The sequence below is a fragment of the Carassius carassius genome, chromosome 21, assembly GCF_963082965.1.
Source record: "Carassius carassius chromosome 21, fCarCar2.1, whole genome shotgun sequence".
Lineage (NCBI taxonomy): Eukaryota > Metazoa > Chordata > Actinopteri > Cypriniformes > Cyprinidae > Carassius > Carassius carassius.
In genome coordinates, this window is record NC_081775.1 from 9010003 (window position 1) to 9025097 (window position 15095).

Here is a 15095-nt window from a genome sequence, read left to right on the forward strand (position 1 = left end):
TATTGATGTTTTATATAAAGTCTAGTGCTCAAAATAGCAAGCATGTGAAGATTATCTTGTCATGACAACATTTATTTTTAATGGTTTGTTTTTGATTTATTCATGCTGTAATTCTACTACCCAGTTGAAATAACGCAAAAGTATTTTACTGTAATATGCATTCCCTGTTTTTCTACAATGCATATAAAATGCATTATGTATTACTTTTTTTACTCCAACTATTAAAAATAATTTGTTTGTTTTGATGTGGAAAGTGTGTATCTCTAGTCTGTAGTCATTCATGAATTTTTTTCAAACGATACACTTGATTAAAATAAAAATGAATAGAAAAATAATTGGTTCAATCGGATTTCAAAAGAAGCTCTCTCTCTTTATACACTCACAAAGGTAGCAACATGTGTGAATGTTTTCTGACCTTCCCATAACCTCTTTTTATTGGCACACTGAAGAGACACTCAGAGTAGAGCAGCATGTCTGTCTTTAGAAACGAGTCCTTTCAAAGTAAGATTGCTTTTAGGCCGCCACACACACAGTCTTCAAACAACTGCAACGTGTCGTTTATATTATTTTATTGCAACCCATTTTTTTTTCAGTTAAAAGGAAAGACAAATAAATGTGTAATCTATGTAAAAATGTGCTTTAAATAGTTTAATTGATACTGTTGATTACATTATTTCAATAAATATCTTCTTTTGTTTCATTCGATTAGTTTTTGGACAGGTCCTTTAGGAATGTTTTTTAAATACCAACTTAATAAATGTATTTTAAAATCAAAGAAATTACAATACTCATCATCCATTCAAAAGCACAGGAGCATTAAGATAAAATAACAGAGATACATAAGCGTTCAAATGAAACATCTGCAGAGATCACGCTTAGCCGAGAGAAAAACGGCACGAAGACGAAAACGCTATAAAAACACCTCCGCGTCCACAAATGATTGTCATGCTCAAATGATTTAAAAAGAATACAAATGGAAAAATTCTGTACATTCATCACATAAGGTAAGAAAGAATTGCCTTTGGAAAACTGTTCACCATCTATTTTGCGCGTATGGCTTAAACTCTCAAAGCAGTGTCACTTTCACACGGCGGTGGACCTCTTGGCGTGAAGCATTTCTATGAGCAGATTGTTGCATGGCACTTCTCCGCACAGGTGCTTGTAGCACAGGAAGTCCTCGGCCTGCGCGCTGAGCGACCGGACCTCAGCCAGCCGCAGTATGAGCTGACTGAAGCGGTCCAGACACTGAGGGTAAGAGTAGAGTGTGTACTCGAGCAGAGCGCTGTTCACCTGCTCCTGAAGGCTCTCCACATACTGCTGGTTCTCCAGGAGCTTCACATCTGCAGACGAGAGACGAATCATTACCGATCTCATAGGCTACATTCACCATGCAAATCTTGGTGCTCAATTCTGATTTATTGCTCAGATATATATCTATTTTTTTTGTTTGTTTTTGCACATTATTGTTTTAAATGTGGCCAGTATGAGATTTGAATGCAATTAAGAGTTGCGTGCAAAAAACAACAAGACGGCATGCAGGAAGCTGCCATACAGACATACACTGATGTGCCACGGAAGCACATGGTGATGAGGATGAAGACAAGTTTGAAGAAAAGGACAGTTTTTCTAGTTTTCTCTTAACTTTTGTGTTTTAGCTATCACCTAGTGATGGGAGAAATTAACCTTTTTGAAGCTTTAAATCAATTAAAACATTTTCTTGACAAAATGATTCACTGTTTTGAAGCACTCGAAACACTTCACACTGTTGATGCCTGCTGGTATGGAAGCTTGTTTCTATCACTGAATAAACAAAACAGGAAATTGCTACTTTTTATCTCACAATTCTGACTTCTTGCTCGCAATTTCATCTTTACATCTCATTTTTCTCTCAGAATTGTCTGATACAAAGTCGCAATTCTGAATTTCGCAATGCGTGACATTCTCAGACTTGTGTGATATACACTCGCACTTGCAAGTTATAAAGTAAGAATTGCGAGATATAAGCTAGCAATTGTGAAATATATCAGTCTTTTTTCCTCCTCAGAACTGGACTTTAAAACTCACAATTGTAAGTGTATAAAGTTTATATCTAACAATTATGAAAAAAGTCAGACAAACTCGCAATTGCGAGAGAGAACAATAAATGACCATTAACTACTACTCTTCCTTTTAAATGACCCTTCACAAAAACCTCCCCCCAGTTACTGTTGCTACGTCAGACAAGCCATAGCGCTCTCACACCAGACATCATGTTCTCACAAAGTGAAAAAAACAAAAAAACATTGTGAAGCAAAGAGGAAAACCAACAATTTGCCGACAGACAAGAAAAAGCAGGTTACTTTTGGTATGAAACAAAGTCTCAGTTTTCAAATTTTGTCAACTTTTTAAGAAATTCAAACAATAAATACCATATAGCTCTTCAATGTTTTGTGACAGATTGCTGTAGCACCTCAGTTCAAGCAGACAAAAAACACCACTTTTCAAGTTCAAGTCCACCAACATTAATGTACTCTCTGGTTTGTTTGTCTGACAAAATTCCTGTCAACAATGTGACTAACATTGATGGAGTAAAAGTTGCATGAATGACTGTTCAGAATGAGCTCGCATTTGCAAAACGTCTGACCAGCATCTGATTTTGTATCACATATAAGTGGCGCAAAACCAGAATCTAAAAAAATCAGATTTCATGTCAGTTGTGCTGTTATGAAAACACAAATCAGAGTCACGTGTAAGAGAATAAATCAGATTTGGGCATTCTGAACATAGCTATATAATCTAAATAGAGATGTGTGTGTGTTTTTCGCTGTAGTCTGTCTCTGCGCGTGTGTGTTTGGGGGGACAATAGCTGGGCCCATTAATGGAGCACTTTAAAGCATTAGCAGAGCTCATCAGAAGAGCCATTCACACAGTAATTAACATGTTGAATAATCTTTTCAATGCATCTGAAGGACACAAATTACTCAAAGCTGCTTCCATTTAGGCAAAGAATGAAAAAAATCAATGTGGCAGAGTGAGAGGAGATGACAAATTCTTTCGCTTTCAAATGCAGTTTTCTCCTTTCAGCTGTTTGTTTATTGTGCCTAATGAAATTGAAATTGAACATTTCTAGGAAAAAAGTTTGTTGCTAGGTACAAGAAATAAGAGGTGTTGTGTTTATTTCATTTGGTGTCCACTACATTTATTAAACTGTACTGTATTCACGATATAATGATTACAAGTAGTGCTTCCAAAATCTAAATATTGCTTAAATGATAAAGGGCTAGTTTCATGTGAGATCTCTGTAACTAGAAGGTCAAATTAAACAAATGTTTAAACACCTACATCTAGTTTGAACACACACAAACACACTGGCATATGTTTAAAAAAGGTCACTAAATAATGTAGGCCAAAAGACCATTTTTTTTTACTAGGAATGTCAGGATGTAACATTTGTATCAGAGCAATACAACATTTTGTCACGTGTTTACATATTGTAATTTTATACAATGTATTACTTTTTTTGTCCAGTCCGTGGTTTGACATTTTTGTGTTGTCTTTGACATTTCTTGCTGTTTCAGTAGTTGTTTTGTTTAAAAACTATTAAACTATTCACATTTTTGCTTAATCTCTACTAGACTGTTTCATGACAATCTCCACTGTGCCAATTTACCCCATCTAGCCTTAGGATTAGAACATATTATCACATAAAACCATCATATATTCAATCTTTTTTTTCTTTTAAGGCAATGGTTCTCATCCTATTTTGATTTCAAGGCTCACTATTCTCCACAAAAAGCCCCATGACTTCCCCAGTTGTTTGTGATCTTTTATTAATTTTCATTACATTATTAATTTAATATATTTTATTTTATTATATTTTGTTAATTAATAATTTTATTGATTTCTACATGATAGAACATTCTGGAGCTTGGCATAACTAAAAAATAGAAATATTCACAAAATGTATAAGAATGCTCATGATGCTCTAAGATTTGATTAATTTGCATGAATGTTGCATTAAAGAGATTTATGGTTTGTTTTAATCCTTGTTTTTATTTTCAATAATTTTAACTCATCATGAAGTTTGCTGAGACCCAACAGTTGAGAACTGCTTCAAGGTCTATGATTATACAAAATCAATCATTAAAACTTAACTTGAGGAATTGAAAATTGGTCTCTTTCAGTTTTGCATAATGTTTCTTCAGTGCCACTGTGGCCCTGTGATGCCACATGCATGCAGATGCAGTCGTACTCACTGGGGTTGAAGAGGATGAGGAACTTCAGACAGGCCATCTCTCTTCTGTCCACCTGCAGCAGCTGCAGTCTCCTGGCCAGCTCCTGTCCTTTCTGCACCATACTGACCAGAGGAGGTCCCGCGTCAGACACCGCCGACAGATCCACCTGCAGCACACAGCACCTTCACCACACTCTCTCTACTAACATCTTCTGCTTCTCTGCAAACAATGAAGCTTTTACGTAGTGATATTATTGTGCTATACACTCACCTCCTGTCCTGTAATGAGTAGCAGACTGTTGTCTCTCCCATGATGCACCTGTCTGCAGATATGATCGAGAAGCAGCAGCTCACTCCAGCAGTTATGCAGCAGTCGCATCTGATCTCCTACCTAAATCAGGAGAAAATAATGTAGAGTTATTACATGCTTACAGTATCAGGCCATGATACTGATTTATTTTTTTTTGCATAGTAGGAGATTCATTCATTTATTCACCATCATGTCATCCCAAACCCACATGACTTTCTTTTACCTGTGGAATACAAAAGCTTGTCTTTTTGTCCATACAATGAATTTTAATGGGGTCAGTGTTAATAAATTATGTTCTTAAACTATTGTTTTATTTTATATATATATATATATATATATATATATATATATATATATATATATAGATAGATAGATAGATAGATAGATAGATAGATAGATAGATAGATAGATAGATAGATAGATAGATAGATAGATTATAATAAGATTTTACTTTAATAAATACAATAATAGCATAGAAATAGTACTAAAATAATTCTGAATCATGTCCAATGTTGTTTTGGACCCCACTGACTTCCACTGTATGGACAGGAGCGGTCGAACACAAAAGAAGATATTCCTGAATATATTTGGAAAAGTGTTTCTGTCCATACAGTAAGATTAAGGGGTCCAAACCTTCACTGGAGACCTTTGACTTTCACAGTTTGGTGAAATGGTTTGACAGTGAATGGTTTGATTTGAGATCTCAGAGCTTGAGTGTATGCGAGAAAAGCTTCAGAAACTGTACGCAGACTATATCAAATAACTGCAAACAGCAAGCTGACTACTTTTTGTGAAAATCGAAAGATATTACAAATACGATTAAAAAAATATGTAGTGACCAATATTTCAAAGCCTTGCCAACAATTCTCCTCTCAATGAAAGCCTAAACAACAATAAACGTGTAGGTGGTTTTACTCAAATCATAGTACACTGCACAAGCCCGAGCATGTCATCTTTCAGTTTAAAACCCAAAGAAATACAACCCTTGTACACAGATGAACAGCTAGATCATAAAACGAGGGAATGGGAGTCCTTGGGACGAGCAGCCATCGAGCGCACATCGAATGTGCTGTATTTATGAGCGCCAAATGATGACCTCTGGCACCTTCTCACCTCTCGTCCTTCATCGGCCTCTTGTCTTCCTCCCCCACTAATGCTCTGTCCGTATACAGTACACAGTGATTTGAAGGCCACGTTGTGTCAGTATTACGCACAGTGAGCGGCAGTAAAGCCCTAATAGAAGCATAGCGCTACATATATCAACCGCAGCCCAGACAAAATTACTCAAACCATATATCCACATCTAATCCACAGCCTCGAGCCCCGGAAACTTGACCTCTCTCGCGGCTGTGGACATAAACCCTCCCTAGTATGTACACAAACATGCACTAAATTGAGTTTATCAAAGCGCTTTTCAATCCAGATGCACATTTCCCACATCGCGCGATACCTTTCAGCAGTCTGGAACAATTGCTGAGCTATTGCTGGACGGAATGTAATTCAGTGTTTCTGAAAGCGGTGAGCCTGCAGGAGTCAGTCGCTGGCATGCGTTCTCAAACTCGGACACATTTTAATGCTAGCAATCGCAGAATGCTAGTTGCCATGGCTGCAGAATGGAATGAACTGCACAAAAAATATGCGACGGTCATGCAGGTGTGAATGTGCAAAAACAAAGTTTGAAATTCTACATTATTTGCTTGAATGCATTCATTCATCGACCAAATATTCCGTCGAGACCGATGATTAAGACATTTTATAAGAGGTGAGAGCTTTGAGAGGGCAAATTCTATGTGTGTCAACACTGTATCTATAATCACAGCAACAACAAATCTATTGTGATTTGCAACACTCCCTGATGCGAATATAGCAACTGAGTGTACAAATTCGAGATTCCAAATTCACATCTGATGCCTTTTTGCCAAAATTCCAAATCTCCCAAAAACGTTTTGGAAACTGAGCAAGAATCTGGACTTTGACACATATAAGTGATACCACTACAATCTAAACGTTAAATGTAATCCTACTCTTAAAACTGCTTGGCAAACATGCTGCAACAACACATACACAATATCTGATTTTCTTGGTGTGCCTAAATGTTATCTTTCGGTGAGATACATGGTTTGGCGACAAAATAGCAGACTTTCTCCAAAATAGTATTAGACAAAACACTGCAGAGAATCATTTGGATGATCAGAGGTGTGTCCACATAAACACACACACGCACATGCACTTTGTCTTATCTCAGAGCTGTACCTTTAGTTCCTTGAAGAAGACACAGCTTCTTGCCCACTCGACTATTGAGAACAATGTCTGATCTGCCATGACACACAACAGGCTGGACGGCCGTGGTTTGTCCAGCTTCCCCTTGCCGCTTTGCTCCTGGTGAAGGTATGCACAGATCTTTCCTCTCACCTGGAAACATTAAGCAAAGTCAAATTGACAAGTCAATGTGTAAGAATTTTGTGTGATATTAAATACCTTTGCTCTGTTTTTAACTTAAATACTGCAGAATTGTTTTTGAATATTTAATTTAATTACATTTTTATTTAATATTGAAATAAGTGTCACATAATTTAGTGGCAAATGTTGTTTAGTTCCCTCAAAATACAAAATAATGAGGAAAAAAGTAGTAACACTTTACAATATGGTTCTATTAGCTAAAAGCACTAACAATGACCAATAAGCATTTATGAATTTCTTAGTTAATAATGATACATTGCTTATTGTAAATGTATGTTAGCTCAAGTCAATTAAATATTCTTAACAGATACAACTTTTGATTTTTGTATTGTTTTATTTGTAATGGATTATGTACTGTTAACTAAGATTAATAAATGCAATGTATTTTTTACTGTTAGTTCTTGTTACCTAAATGAACAGTAGGTAACTAATGTTTACAAATGGCATCTTAAGTGATACCAAAAAATATTATATTATTAAACTAAAATATAGAACATCCAATTCATAAAAACACTGATAGTAATAATAGTTTAAATTAAATAAATAAAAATACAAATGTTACACTTGTCTTTGGTCTGTTTTGACCATCTAAGTTAGAAATACCAAAGGTTTGAATTGAACAGTGCACCCTTTGAAATCCCAGAATTCTCCTCCCTTTAAACGGACAGTTCAATCAAAAATAAAAACCCACCAATCCTGTGTTATTCCAAACCTATATGAGAAAACTAAGTGTCTAAAGTCAATGTTTTTTTTAATCTTTAAAATCTTCTTTTGCATTCAGAACAGGTTTGTAAAAACTGTAAAGACAGCTTTTGAATTATTGTTCAATCGGTGCTAGATTTCTTTTTTCATGATTAGAAAAATTTATTTTTCAGGTAAACAAAATTGTGCTTAGTTTAGTAACATCTAAATTAACTGATTTTGTCATAAAAAAAAGTCTGACTAAATTAACCTGAAAAAATGTAGAGGCATTTTTATAGGCTAAATAAAATAGATTTCTTTATTTAGTCTTTTTAGTTAACTGATTAATCTTCAGATGATTTATTCATACCTGCTCCTCATCTGGATCACAACTGACCAACTCGAGCACCAGCGGGGGCAAGCCAGGGTTCATGGGGCTGGTGTGCGGGGACGCAGGCAAGCAGCCGTCAGGGTATGGGTACCCCAGCGAGGAGTCAGGTGAGCTGGAGTACGCGTCTGGATATTCAGCTTTAATCGATCTGCTAGGTAAGGAGGGAGCAGTGTAGTGGTACTGAGCAGGGAATGAGCCGTAGCTCTGCAGCGCTACACCCAGGGCCGGGGGGCAGAGAGGAGGGCAGTCGTACTCCAGAGAGGACAGAGAAGTGGAATGGAGTCCTGAGAGCGATCCGGGAAGCTGGTATTCTGTCTGAGAGCTGGACAGGAGAGATGGGTTGCCCTCTATTTTCAAACCGCTGGCTCTAATTAAAGCTCTCTTCTGCTGTTTCAGGGCACGGTCCCGCTTGTACATGGGACCAAACTTGTTCCTTCCTCCTCTCATTCGATCTGTACGGACAGCTGGGAGGAAAGAGGTTGAAAGTGTTATAGGATGCATATCAAATATTATTTACATTTTGCAGACATGCTGTTTGTCTGATACAATTGGAAGTGTAAGCCCATCTTAAGAGCACAGTGGATAAAAGGCCAAATAAAGCAAGGAATGCTTGGCACGGTTTTGCTTAAGTAAGTCAGGGCAAAAGCAAATGGATATTTCTCTTCATATGGACATTTTCCGGGCTGGTTTTTTGTGAACTCTCAACATGAATCCGCGAGTCTTATCAGTGCGTGAGGAATGTGTCACAGGCGCGCGCGGAAACAGGTGCTTCTCTGCACTCGGCCTGGGAATCGCGCGCACAGAGAGCAAAATAAGATACTGGACAAGGATATTTTCCATCTGTGAAAATGTAAAATAAATAAAATAAATAAGTTATTTAATAATAATTTAAATTAATTTGGAAGAAAATAAGCTTGGGTCACTTAATCATAAATGGCTATGAAATATTAAAAAATATATATTTTGAACAAGATGTTAACTGGTATAGATTTATATTTTGCCAAATATGTCAAAACACATGGTTTTTATTACTTTTAAGTCAGGCTTTTTTTAAATATATATATTTAAATCTTTCATCTTCTGAGTTTAAACTCCATTATAAGTGTTATTAAATATTCAATCATGATAATGAAATTTTGCATTAAAAGTTTTCCCCTTTCTCCAGATATATTGATATTTTACTAAAATGTCATTAATAAAAAGCGATGCTTGTTGAAATATACCATAAACACATATAATACATGATTTAATGTCATATAATAAGCATTATATCCACTCAGGACCAGCTGTTTAACACAAAAGTATTAAAATCAGGACAATAAGGTTGGTTGTTTAAATTACAAGATATCTTATGTGTTTGATGTGGCTTCTTTACAGCAAAACTTTTTCTGTTTTCTCCACATGTAACTTTTCTAACGAGAAGCAGCACGGCTCACCCTCGAGTCTCATGCCGACGCTGAGGCACTTCTGGAAGCGACAGAAGGGGCATCTCTTCCTCTGGGTTTTGTCGATGCCACAGTCCTGGTTCTGTGTGCACGTGTATCTCTTGTTATTCTGAACCGTCCTCTTGAAAAAACCCTGTCAAGATGATGCACACAATAAGGATTATATTCTGTCAAGCTCTGTTTAAAAACAACAGCAATATAGCATGTAACCATATTGAATTGTTCTAAATTAACATCATCTAAAAAAATGAATCTGGGCTTTCTTACAGGAATATGGATGTAAATGTGAACAGACTGTCTGTTGACAGTCAATGGATTTGCATACATAATAAAACCAAAAATAAATAAATAAATAAATAAAGATATTGGGTAACATCTTGTTTTAAGGTGTCCTTGTTACAGGGAAATTATACATTTAAGTACTAAGTAATATTAACAACAGGGTTATTTGTATGCATGCATAGGCTACTGATATTACTACGTACATGCAACATGCATAACAATGACAGTAATAAAGGAAAATAAAGCATTACAAAAGGCTATTATTAGTTTAAAACTACTAAATAATAATACATATATTATAAATGCCATTAACATTAACAAAGAGTGTTACGTCGTAATGATTTTCATAGCACTGGGCTAGCTACATCATGTAGCTAATCCTTCACCGTTCATAAACTTTTTGATTTACAATTATTAAGCGTTTCCTAAATATTTAAGATTTTTTATTTTTTTAAGCGCAACACGCACACGAGTTGAAATGAGAAAATGAGTTTAAATAAGATTACCTTACAGCTTTCGCAGGTAAGAAGGCCGTAATGATATCCGGACACTTTATCTCCACACACCGGACACAGCTCCTGCAGCTCCTCGTCTGCTGTGAAGTCCATCTCCCTCACTGACGCGTGTGCTTCTGTTAGAGATGCTACGAGTTCGAAAAGAATCAAAAATAAATAACCTTTCTTTCATAAAACTCTATTTTATTTTATTCTTTTTTAATTATTATTATTAATGAAAATGTTAATTAGAAATGGCCTACATTATTATTCTCTTTTCAAGGCCGTTTATTTGTGCACGTGCATTCTGACCACTATAATATTATAATGATCTAAACATCACATCAATTCCACAAGACAAGTTTAGCACATCAAAAAAAGCACGTACAATGAAATGCCCATAAAATACCTTAGCGTAGGCTATCCCTGAACAGTGACCAAATAAAACGAAGACTGTTTAAAAGTATCAAATCAAAAATATGGTAATGCTAAAAAAAAATAATGCTGGAGAGAGCTCTCGGTGCATCTGTCTGGTCGTGTATCTGGACACACAGAGGAAAAGATGGATTTGATCTTATTATTGACTCTTGCCATGCCTCCTATATGGACGTGACCACCCACCCACCCACCGAACGACTCCCACGCCCACTTCACGACAGACATACACACACACACACACAAACGCACACACAGCTAAATGCGATGCTTAGTTCACCCTTTCGTACTAAAAGAACTGAGCTAGCAATTATAAAAAGCAATTGGAATTCAAATAGCAACAATTATTTGATTGTAGCCTACTTTCACTATACTTTCATTATTAATTATCATTTATTGAAAAATGAATGAATATTTACGATGAATACCAACGATTATTATATGGAAATTAAATCTGCAGAACAAATATTCAAAGTGTTGAAATATGAATGTTTCGGAATAACTAACGATACAGAAAAGGTCCTTGCTGCTTTGTGTTTGTATATATTTGATATAGCTATATTTAATATAAGAAAAAAGGCCTATATCAGTATTAAACTGATGCAAAAAGCTAAGCTTGATAAAGTTTGATGGAAAGAAATGCTTGATTGAAAAAAGATTTCACAGATCTAAATGGATGGTAGCCTATAAATGGAAGATTTTCCTTTTCAGTGTCGGTTTAATTTAATATTTGGACCTGTTAAACCACAATTTAACTATATTCACTTACATACATTAATTGAAAAAGAGATATCCCATGTTTAACTAGGCTACATTTAGGCTAAATAAAAAATGAATATCAAATCAAAAACAGGCTATTTCCTATGCTGAAAATTCACCGGCAGAAAAAAAAAACCCATTTCAATAACGATTTTTAATTTTATAGGCCTATTCATTTCTTAGAGAAACGATGCATCTTTATCTGCGCCGTTTAAAACTTTTTTTAGCCTATTATAGCCTAGACGAGACGCTTATAGATGAGTAGGCTATTAATCTGTCTGTTTTTCGATGTTTTGTAGCTATCCCATAAAAATCGGTTGCGTTTCACTGCGTTAGAACTCAAACTGAATGAGGCAAAGCGAAGCGCGTTTCTGAATTCGAACTTTTCTGAATTTTCCAAACCTAATGTAGAGACTTACCATTAATCTGCGCGTCTAGCATGCGCGAGCCGCTTGCACGAGCGTCTTTCTCATTCAGCTCCAGTGATATAACGCGGTCCGTCCAGACCTCCAGAAACTTCAGGAGCGAATCTAACAGGTCTGAGGTCTTCCTCGGTGTCTGAGCGTCTTCCTCCGCACTGGAGCTGAGTGTGGAGAGGTCTTCATTGGATAATGCGCTCATGTGACAGTTCTCCAGAAGATGATGCGCGCCAGTCCTTATAGCCGCGGTATTTTATTATCAGACCAGCACAAAATAAATAAATAAATAAATAAATAAATAAAAGAAAAAACAAAAAGACACCGGTTTGGCCTTTTTATACTTACTGATTGGTATACATTGCAGTATTTACATTTTGTTATTTAACGCATAGTTGTTTTCATTGTTTAATTCTCTCTCTCTTCGTAGTTTTAAAATAAGTTTATTATTATCCAGTGATATGATTACCTTATTAGCTGATAATAATAATATTGGCATCTCGCATACAAGCCAAGGTTGTACTCTTGAAGATGCACCGAGACCCAAAACAGTTATTGCCTCCTTTCTCTGAGATATACAAAACGAAATGTAGGGGTCAGTGACGTGGCAAAGTCTACATTTTTTTCATTCAAAACATTCAAAAATACATTAAAATTCTTTGTTGTTTTTAAATTAAATGTTAGCTACTAATATATCGTTAAGAAAACCATAAATCAGGGGTTCATTATAGACCATGTTTGATATCGTCAGGCTAGATTTATTAATGTAGATATTCATTGTGAAAAGGCACGCTTTGTTTAAATGAAACAAACTTTAAAAACTTAATGTGACTCACAAAAAGTATGATTTAGCTTACCTTGAGCCTTGCCTTTACCTTAGCCTACTCCATTTAACATCTCAACGTCTTTTTTATGTCACAGAGCAATAGTGGACAAAATGGGCTGCTCTCAGGAGAATATGAGGGAACTAATGTAGATATTATTGGTCTGTCACGATTCAGGCCTACTATGCAACTTTACAAAGCATGCATATTATTTTATATTACATGCTTATTCAAAATGCATAATACAATAAAGCTTACATTGATTTATAGCCTTTTTAACATAAAGGCTGACTGTCTGGAGTCAGATCTCTAGTCTAAATAGTGTAAGTTGTATGTGAAGTGGCCGTCGCTTCATGCAGTTAAACTGTGTCGCGGTGAGAGACGTGATAGTGTATCAGTTAGCGCTGTCAAGGTTAGCAGTGTTATGCTGGGCTGCTGTGGCTGCACTGCTCGGGTTTGGCGTTCTGTTCCTGATATGAAGCGCTTCACCGCGATGCTTTGACTCCGGGGAGACTATTTTTGCTTGGCGAGCATTCCTCCGTCTTCTGCTAAAACATCAATGTCTGATAGTGAATGAGTACAATGAGGACGAGGAGCCACATCTCGTGCTTTGCATGGAAAGAAATGCTGATTTGGCGAGCGGAACATTTGTTAAGAGAAGTGGGATACTGGAACCACTTGTGAATAAAAAGTGCGCGTAATTGCATTGAATGTGCACTCGTAGTGTAGTTTTTTTTAAATAATTTTGATTAAATAAAATGAAACTTAAGTGTAGCCTACTTAAAGAGAACACGGTTTAATGACACGTCATTCCACACATAAGTGCAATAGTTAAAAAAAAAATTTTTGTCGCGCTTTGAAGAAGTAGCCTACTACACTTATTTTAATGTGTTTACTGTAATGTGTTTACTATGATGTTTTTACTAAATGTGTTTACTGTAATGTGTTTACTATAATGTGTTTACTACATGTGTTTACTATAATGTGTTTACTATAATGTGTTTACTAAATGTTTACTATAATGTGTTTACTAAATGTGTTTACTAAATTCACACAAAAAAAAGAAAATCATAATTTTTTTTATAATTTTCCACTGTAAGTTGTTTCTTTCTTCTGCTGAACACAAAATAAGATATTTTGAACCGAACCTCCATAGTAACTATCCCTTTAAGGAGTCAAGAAGGTACTCTGAAGTTCAATTAATTGCATTTGTTATAGGCCTATTGTGCATTTTCATTAAACTGAAAATATAAATAATCACATTTATGAAAATATCAGATTAAGCAGCATCTGCAAACAAACATCTAGAACTTTTCTTAGACGTTTTCCCCAAGGACTTTTAACCAATTGATCCCAAGGAGGTTTTATTAGATCTCAGTTCTGCTCAAGGTCACACAGGTGTCCTGTCAGAGACACCACAGGTGTAGTTCATCACAAAATCATAATGTCACAATACCTTTGTCTTTGTTTAAAAGAGTACATTTAGCATTTGAGACCTAACAAAATGACAAGAACTGCCATTTATACTGACATTTTGTTGAATACAAAATTACATTCATACATTTTTAAATGTGGCTTGAGTGTCCAAATATACCTTTTGGGGTAATATTTTATATAGTTTATATATATATATATATATATATATATATATATATATATATATAGGGATTTTTCTTCAAGCGTTTTTGAAGAGATCCTCATCCAGACTCTAAGTCAATCCTTAATCTCCCAATGTAATTGCTTAATTTTCTTACGAATAATGCATAGTATTAATAACTATTATGTAACAAGTTTCCTCAAGGACTGGTTTTAGCAGATGGACGGCATGAATGCATGAATGTTTAGAACTATTTTATAAAAGCAAGAAGGCAAACCAAGTCATGCCAAACTGTAGCACAGTCACTTACACCTTGAAAAAAAACTTAAACAATTCACACTTTTTTTGCACTACAATATACACAATTATTATTCATATTATTATGAAGTGTGTGCTGTTTCAAACTTCCTTCGTCCAGCTGTCACATCTTCCATCTTAAATGCTACACACGTCACCCTTTGTCCTTTTCAGGGGTGAAAGCACAAAAAATGGCCTCAACAATAGTTCACAACAGACTGAGATGTTCTGGAAAGGGGTTGGGGTATTCTTGAGAAATTTCTTGCCCTTGAAGGGTTTCTAAAACGAAGACGTGCTCTTTTCCCGTTGGTGCCCGTTTGAGAGATTTACTTTGTCCATAAACAACAATGTCGTGTGCACGTTTTGACAGTCACAAGGCCAATTGCAAAGGCAGCCTTGGACACATACGGTATAAATATATTTACCGAAGTAGTAAGGCAGTGACAGGATGTTCATTTCAAGAAGAGACACGGAGTGTGTCTCAATATAGA

General features: G+C 35.7%; 1 protein-coding gene across 1 annotated transcript; it reads right to left on the reverse strand.

The window, feature by feature from the left end:
• Positions 1-633: 633 nt before the first annotated feature.
• On the reverse strand, positions 634-10405 carry nr5a1a (nuclear receptor subfamily 5, group A, member 1a). The gene is made up of 7 exons (XM_059503211.1): positions 10289-10405; positions 9492-9633; positions 8035-8519; positions 6777-6935; positions 4485-4604; positions 4236-4380; positions 634-1340 (listed from the first exon to the last, which is right to left on the reverse strand). Exons 1-7 carry the CDS (start codon positions 10388-10390, stop codon positions 1084-1086), a joined length of 1410 nt encoding a protein of 469 aa, XP_059359194.1. The 5' UTR covers positions 10391-10405; the 3' UTR covers positions 634-1083.
• Positions 10406-15095: the final 4690 nt, after the last annotated feature.